This window comes from Stegodyphus dumicola, chromosome 10 (genome assembly GCF_044657685.1).
Source record: "Stegodyphus dumicola isolate Sdum_Otavi_A_Nest chromosome 10, ASM4465768v1".
Taxonomy (NCBI): Eukaryota; Metazoa; Arthropoda; class Arachnida; order Araneae; family Eresidae; genus Stegodyphus; species Stegodyphus dumicola.
The window spans coordinates 164,682,881-164,691,239 of record NC_140777.1 but is presented as its reverse complement, the minus strand read 5'-3'; the positions used below and the strand labels follow the sequence as shown (position 1 = coordinate 164,691,239).

At 34.1% G+C, this 8,359-nt stretch overlaps 1 protein-coding gene across 3 annotated transcripts in view; it reads left to right on the top strand.

The window, feature by feature from the left end:
• The first annotated feature begins 3,502 nt into the window (after positions 1 to 3,502).
• The window catches only part of LOC118205696 (uncharacterized), a 92,650-nt gene continuing 87,793 nt past the window's right edge, over positions 3,503 to 8,359 (top strand). For all 3 annotated transcript variants that reach the window (XM_085825808.1, XM_085825810.1, XM_085825809.1), the window contains exon 1: positions 3,503 to 3,600. In XM_085825808.1, coding sequence (XP_085681934.1) covers positions 3,598 to 3,600 — 3 coding nt within the window. In that variant the 5' untranslated portion in view covers positions 3,503 to 3,597. The remainder of the gene's footprint in view (positions 3,601 to 8,359) is intronic.

The following is an 8,359-nucleotide window of genomic DNA, read 5'->3' as shown; positions in this document are numbered from 1 at the left end:
ACAAAAACTTCTGATACCACTGTTTATCGCCTACTTTCATTTTCACATCCTAACATTTTCTGGCAAACTCGTGTGCAAATTTAGGGCGCATTATTATGTATAAAAAAATTGTGAACATGGTTCACTCTAGAGAGAAAGGCTAGTAAGATTGGAGAAAAAGGGGACCATAAAACTTCACAAGCTATTTCCTGGCAAACAATTTTATGCTATTTTTATTTTTTATCACCTCGTGACAATCATCCCGCAACAGGTTGAGACTGGCAGACGCTCTGGTGCCACAGTCAATTTTCTGAACATAACATAGCTAAATGAATAACATTTATTAAGGTTCTGAAAGGTTTGTTTCTTTGCAGAGATATTAAAATGTAGGAACTATATTTATTATAAAAACTAATATATAGTAATATTAATAATTAGACATAATATTAGTAACCAATCTTAGTTATTATACATAAGGATGGAAATTATTTTAATGTCTTAAAATGTCATCATTAATTTTACATTTATTATGATGTTATATTTACAACAATTCGCATCAAGAAAGGATACGAAAACTTGACAATGAACGCAGGGAATTTGGGCGTCGTAAGGAATTCGATGCAATAGGATGGACGTCAGGGCTTACTAATCGCCATACGCAAAGTCACTACTCCATACTTCATTCGCAGTTTATGCCACTGGAGGTACTTTTCAAAGTGTAAAAAATGTTTTCTCTGCTCCAGTGTCGACGTTGACAATTTCGCGACAGTTGGCTTTTAGATTGGGTTGTGATAATTGGTGATGCAAGTTGGATATTCAGTTGTGCTTTACGAAGGTTTCTATTAACAGCGATCTGTCGTCATGAATGTTTACAATATGGTTGAAGAGTTGCGTGGAATGTCAGCTTGGGACTGTTGAGTGAGAGTAAGTTGCGTGGAAATGGGAGTAAGTCTTTTGACGAAGCTCGCTTCTGCCACCCAAATGATTATTCGCGAATGAGGGTGGGGAGACGCCGTAGTCCCGAGGCGAATTCCTCTGCCCTTGTCCAGAGGCACCATAACCCATTAACGTGGAATAATTTTTTGGAATGCCATTATTGCTAACAGCCATTCGTCTTTAATAAGCATTGCAGGCACATTAGCTGCACTTTTTTATGCTGACGATATGCTGCCTCTTTACCTTCTTCCGTATTTTTAGAGTACCCTGAATTTCATTTTTCCAACGAGACAACGCTTAGCTACAAATTGTTAGGCTCCCTTTAATGCGTTGCAATAATATTCTCGAACTGGCGGGCTGCAGGGCCGCATGCAACCAATAAAGCAATTTAATGCGGCCCACGAGGAGACATTTCAATTATGTGTTTGTAGTTAATACGATGTTGCAAGATTTTAAGATATTAGTTATTTTACGTTCGAATTTCTGTTAGCTTCATTACCATTATAAACGAACATGAATAAGGGGCCAGAAAATCTATAAATAAAGTTAATTAATTTATAGTGTAAAATCAATCTTATTCTTAGATTTACAGAATTAGAGTCTTTTTTACTAAGAATATTCGTTTTGTTTGGAAATGCATATATGTGCGAACAGCGTTTCTCCGCAGTTGAAAACTGATAAGAAAAGAATCCGATTGAACCAACGAGAATCAAATCCCCGATGAAGATAATTTCTAGTAATTTCTCTCCAAAGCTAGTGTTAAGCTAATATTTCTTTGACGCGTATAGAAAAATATATCTATTTGTATGTAAATAACTATAAACTTATTTATTTCTTGCTGCAACTTTCAGCTACAACACATTGTGGCGCTTTTAGATGGAATTTGTAAACTTGGAAAAAAATTACTGGAAACTATCTTCATTAGGTTCATTCAACTGGTAGGTGCTCACCAGCCAATCTGATCTTTTTTTAGACTGGTACCAGTTTTCAGCTGGAGAAAGAACATTTTACAAATAAATTTCCTCCCAAATAAAGCGATTATTCTTACTGTAAAAACTTCGTAGCTGAGGATATTTATCTTTGGACAAGTACGAAAAAAATTTAATGAGATCTGCATCGTGAAATCTTTGAATAAGATTTATATTACAGTATAAATAAATCAACTCGATTTTGAGGGCGTTACTTAAGTTTATTTTAACAGTAATGAAAATAATGTAAAATTGAGCTTCAAATCATTAAAATCTTAAACTTTTTCTCAGCATAATAATACATTCTTGTCATCACAATATTGATTAATTTACGGGATATATATTCGCGGATCTAGAAAAATTACTTCTAGAGCCGCCAGTTTGAGATTACTGTGCTAGAGAGCACTTCACCAGATCAGTTCCCTAATCAAGTTTTTGTGGAACATGAATGGACATCGGCTGAATACCTCGTCATCTTCTAGAAACGAAGATGAATTTGTGGAGTCGTATCAACAACGCGTGTTGCTCATTGTAACAACATTGCATAGATGTTCTTGTCTGACTTCGCCTAGGTGATCAGACTCGGAATGCTATCGCGCCTTTTTCAGACCAGAAGAGGAACCCTGTTGCAACGAGGTTCCATTGATAATTTTTCTGGTTTCACCTCCAAGGTCACCTATGGTTCCAGGGATTAAAAACTCTTTAACCGGGGTCGGAATGTAGTCGCCTTTTGTTCCTATCAGAGGAGGAATCTCCCCCTCGGATTCAGCGGAGAAGTAGCGACACCGTGAAATTTAGTCAAGTTTTTGCAGCGAGAGGCAAAGGTGGTTTTCAAGAGAGCACCAGCTTGAACCTTCCTGCTCAGGCTATGAACATTTTTGCCTGCAAGAACTATGACTTCTTGGGTGTGCTGCTGACCTAGCACGCTCCTGTGTAACAATTTCTGAAACTACTGAACTGAATAAGTGTTTAAATTCCAGATCGTTATTAACCACACATGCAAAAGTTTTGTTTTCATTAAAGTTCATGTTGTTGAGTTGGAAATTCATTTCAACCCTGCATTATAACAGGAACTTTGGGTAGCGGGTTTGGCCACTACACCACATCATTATCATGGAGAAATATTCTTCCTTAATATTGAGCACCATGAGTTCTGATGGAAGGAATGGCTTCCTCTGTCCGTGATACCACGGGGCATGATTCATGCATCCAATTAGTCCGATTCAACGACGTGCTCAAGGATGTATTGCCCGAAATAGGGCTGCAAATCTTATTGATGCCCTATTCAGCGTTGAGCATCTTTACATTTAAAAAGACTTTTTAAGTATTTGGTTAAATTTCTATGCGAAAAAATTTTAATTGCTTCCAGTCATTCTCTCATGATATGGCATTTTCTCTGTCAGATAGTGTATATTTAATCTATTACGAAAGTCCTATCTGAACGTCTAATCTATTAAATATATAAATGTTTAGGCACTAAATATTTGATACATATAAACTGTAATGAACCTTATCTATGTGTCTTAGGTATTACTTGCAACGATAATGGTACTTTGTACTTTACGGTAATGCAATCACTCCTGTCTAATCTTATCTATACTTTAAATAATTTACCTATTAAAATGAAAGTAACATTACTTTACGTGCCAGTTCAAATTTCCGATTCAGAAAAATAACTTCTTTGATTCTTTTTGGAGCATCACCACATCAGAAGATGGTAAGAAATAATTTTAATATTTATAACATCAGTAAAAGTTGTACCTCTTCTCATATTTCTTTGCAAATTGAAGTACTTAATGCATTTGTAATTCACAATAGATTAATAGGTGATTTGAAGATTATTTCACAGTAAAACGCAAATTTGAAAATGTTTTGATCACTTATATTTTTTTCATAAATCCTAATTTTATAACATTAGTTAATATAATTTATATATTAATCTTCTAAAATATTTTAAAAAATTCGTTTTGTTCCTAACCACTGTTCATATAATATGAATTGTAATTTTTTTACCTTTTCAACATTTAAAAATATTTACATTTAATTTGCTTTGACATTATTTTTTCACTTACGTCTTGAAAATGATATAGTTTGGAAAATTTATTATAATTCGCATTAATTATTCTGCAACTTAATAAATGCTTCCTCGTAATGGAGCTTTTTGCACCCTTACTTGATTAAAAATATATATATATATATATATATATATATATAAAGGTAAACATATAGATTGGAAATTTTCCAACAATCACTGTATGCTGTGAACCTTAAGTCTTCCTCATAAGCGAAGCTGAAATATATTCTGTAGTTGCAGAAGTATGATCAAAGGAATTCGTTTATCAAAATTCAATCATTTCTATGCTAAACTCCTGAGTAACAGTTGAGAACATATCAATCTATTATTTAATCTATTGAATTTTCTATCATAAAAAGTGCAGAAAGTTTAAAAGTACCATTATAGAGTTTAGAGTTTGTGTGTATTCTTTGAGAGCATACACTCTTAAACCCTATTTTCGAAGAATAGGTAACGAATTTTCTCTATGCCTTTAAAAATAAGTACTCCAGATGAAAGGTTTAAATAACCCTTTTATTTAAATGTTTCATAAACTGTTACTCATGACTAATGACTGGCTCCTTAGCTTAACTAACGCTAAATCGGCTGCATACAGCAAAGCCGAGCCGAGAAAATATCAAAAATATCAGTATAAACTGAAAGGTGTCGAACACCGACTATAGAGAGCTAATCTTAAACTCGCAGCATAAACATCGGAACTAAGTCCGCTACTACTCTTTGAACTTTTGCAACGCTGCTTAAATACTGCTTCTGAAACACGTTTAAAATTACATCTACGTCATACAAAATGAGCACTCCGCCAGCAAACTGAAATCAGGAGAAATAGAAAAGTCAGGCTAAAAATAACTGGTTAGAATAAAGTAAAACCTTACACCATAAAGTCTTTAAAAATACAAAAGAGTAAAATACACTTTATTTTGCTTCTTAAATTATTAGCAATTACTAATAAGCCTACAATTCTCTAACGTGTATGTGTGTATTTTAATTACGGCAAAGCACACTAGGGCTATCTGCCTAAGGGGAGGGATGCCTTTCGTGGAGGACTTTCTAAGGGAAACTGGCTCGTATACACGTTACACATGGGGAAAACCACGAAAACACCCATGCAGCCAGCCCGTTCGCGGGATTCGAACCTCGGACCGAACTACCAGTGTTCAGCGACTTTACCGCTCGGCCGCTGGTGGGCCCACAATTCTCTAACAAATCAAAAAAAATTATTTAAATTTAAATGACCAATCAATGTACCTATGTCCAACGTTCAACTCTTGTTTTCAATCCCCAATGAGCTGCCTCGAATATTCTTTTTGATATGTTAGTATTTAAATGATATTTAATCATGTTAACTCGTCGCGCTCACTCAGAAAACTAAAATATTTCACTTTTCAGTGTTAATGTTAAACCTCCGAGCCGTCGGATAGAACTAAAAGCTTTTTACGGCTTAATGATCTCTCTCGAATTATTTCTAATTGCCCTCATTTTATTTTTAAACATAAATATTGATGAGCTGAGTGCGTCCACGCCATGCACATGTTTTCCTCTTTGCCCTTCCTTTTTAATGTAATTTTTTGTCATAACACTCTGGATGGCGATTCCTCTCTTAAACTTTTCGAACTATTTACGACTTGCTTTGACTTATTTTTCTTTGTCAATTGATGATCCTGATGTCTTCTTAATGAGGTGGGCAAAAATTAATTTCGCCTTCTCACAAATTATGTTTTCGTTAATAGTGTCGCCTTGCATTTGCTTCTCGTTGATTCATGTGAGAAGCATTCTTTTATCACCGTCGAAAATACGTGGCCGTTGGGTAGAAATTACTGTGCCACACTTTGAAGCATTTATCCAAATTAATCTTACGCTTGTTTTTGAGGATAGCGCACATCCTTGATGTAGACCGATTATATGTGGGTGCTAAGTCAGCTACGCTAACACCTATCCTCGCCCCTTAATGATTTGATACTTAATTCTAATGTAAATTTTATTCTCTTATCTTTGTCTTCTTGCGGATTTCCTTTGGGGACAAATGTATAAGCATGCTTAAATTTGCACTAACAAAATACATAATAATGCATCTGAACAGAGCTTTTACAAATGATAGTAAAATGCTAGCTGTACAAGGGCTAAATACAGACTGATAGCCGAGGTGAGGTCAGAATCATGGCCAATGACAATACATCAGGCCATTTTTTCTCCGAGAAAGCGTGTGGCGTCATCAAAAGTGGATTAGAAGCAGGGGCTTCATAAAGGCTGTCTTTTCATAAACTGCATGCCGTTAAACACGGAATTTAAAATATGTCTATATTAAGAAATGGGGATTAGCATTAAGCATATTCAATATTTAGTTATTATGCATTTATATATTAAAACATAAATAAAATTATAAAGTTACAGAGTTTGACTTTCTTTGGAAGCATAAACAAGATCCAAATTCTTAACAAAGGTCATTGGCTGTGTCTGTCTATATATAAAGTCTTGAAAAGGTTTAAAACTACATTTTTGTCAAAAACTTGAACACAAGAGCCCGTCTTGTGCTCAATAAAACAACTACCACTTAAGAAACTAAAAAAACAGTCAAATTTAATTTAAAGCATAGGTTAGTAGTCAACGACTACACACACACACACACACACTTATTATTATTTAAATCAAAGTCGGCTGAGAATTTCTCACCGGCGTAACAGTTTAATTGACGGCAGCTATAACGCAAAGACGAATAATTACAATCTTAGCAGAGCTTCCAAAACTAAGAACTGTGGCCTCGAATGGCAGAAACACGCTCTGCCTTACAACCGCCCCCCCCAAAAAAAAACTCAAATTAAATACTCATAAACCTCAGATAACTCATTTACATTTTTGTTGAGGAAACGAAAAATAAAGTTATGGGAATAGTTGAGATTATAAATAACTGCTTAATGCAAAGCAATAGTAGCTCTGCAAAGCATAAATAATAAACATTTAAAACTCACTAGTTTTAGTATCTTGTGATTATTATCAAATCTTTTAATATTTATAAACAATTTGCGTTAAGGATACATGTATTATTTCGTTTGTGGAACTAACAGTACAGACATGAAGCCTGAGATTCAATCAAATGTCAATAAATAACACTTAGATTACACTGACTAGAATCGCAAATATTTGAATGGGAATTCCTTCTATTTAGGATAGTAAATTCTTTTATAATGTCTTCAAAAAATGAACTTTAACTCTCAGAAGAAGTTGTTTCGTAACACACAACGTCCTCAGTGCATAATCTCTTGTGACTGCGTTACTTTGACATAATTATTAATTCTTCTCAACGGTGAAAATGATCGTTCTACTGATGCAGGTGAAGCTAGTATCGACAGAATCATTGAAGATAATTTGTAAGTTTACTGTTAATGCTTTACGCATTGTTAGTATTTATATATGGTACTAATTCATATAATAGCCTATTTTTAAACTCCGAAGAAGAATATAAAGCAATCAGCTCATTCTTATGCTTTACAAAATTAAACATATTGCAATATGGACTAGCATTTGAGTTATTTAGTAATATTTCTGGAAAATTTCAATTATAAGAATAAAAGTTATTTTCCTTCAGAAAGGCCATAAACTCAAGTTTAGTGAGGGAACCAAAGCTTTGGGATTTGATCGAATACGTTGTCTAAAATCTGAAATTAAAGTCTCCTGATTTCAAGTTTGTCAACACACAATTTTTTCTAACAATTCATTTATCTCTTGAGCGCTGGCTTTTTCCCATATCGCTTGAAATTATTTCGATACGACATGAGCACATAATAAAATTTAACGATTTCTTTTGCACAGTTAGAAATAATAAGGTTTTCTTTCATAAAAGCTTAAAAGTATATCTGAGGGACAGAATATTGTTGAAAACACCTCCAGGAGAAAAAATGTTATTACATTCAGCCAAAAATTTAATGAATTCACGTACTTGTGATATACATAAAGGATCCCAATCAACGCAGTTCTCTATAAAGTCTTCAAAAACATAGCTAATTCCTTTTTTATTCCATGTAGTGTATTAACTATTCTTGAGCAAAAGTTCCATCTTGTAGGTGCAGTTTTAGGTAACTTTTTCTCCATGAATTGTTTAAATGCATAAATTCGTTTTACAGACATTAAAAAAAGTTGCAGACATGCCAGACAATATTTCAAAAAAGATGTGGCTTTCTCTAATAACGCATGCAGATTGGTGAAAAACCAAATTTAAAACATGGCAGTAGCAATGTGTGAAAGTCGCCTGAGGATACTTTTCTTGTACTCGTTTCTGCAGTCTACTTACTTGCTCTGTCATAACTGCTGCTCCATCGTTCGGTGTGTCCAATAAACTTTGATTCAAAATCAATTTTTTTTTGCAATTTTGAAAATATACTTACATAGTTCTTTAGCAGAACTATCGGCA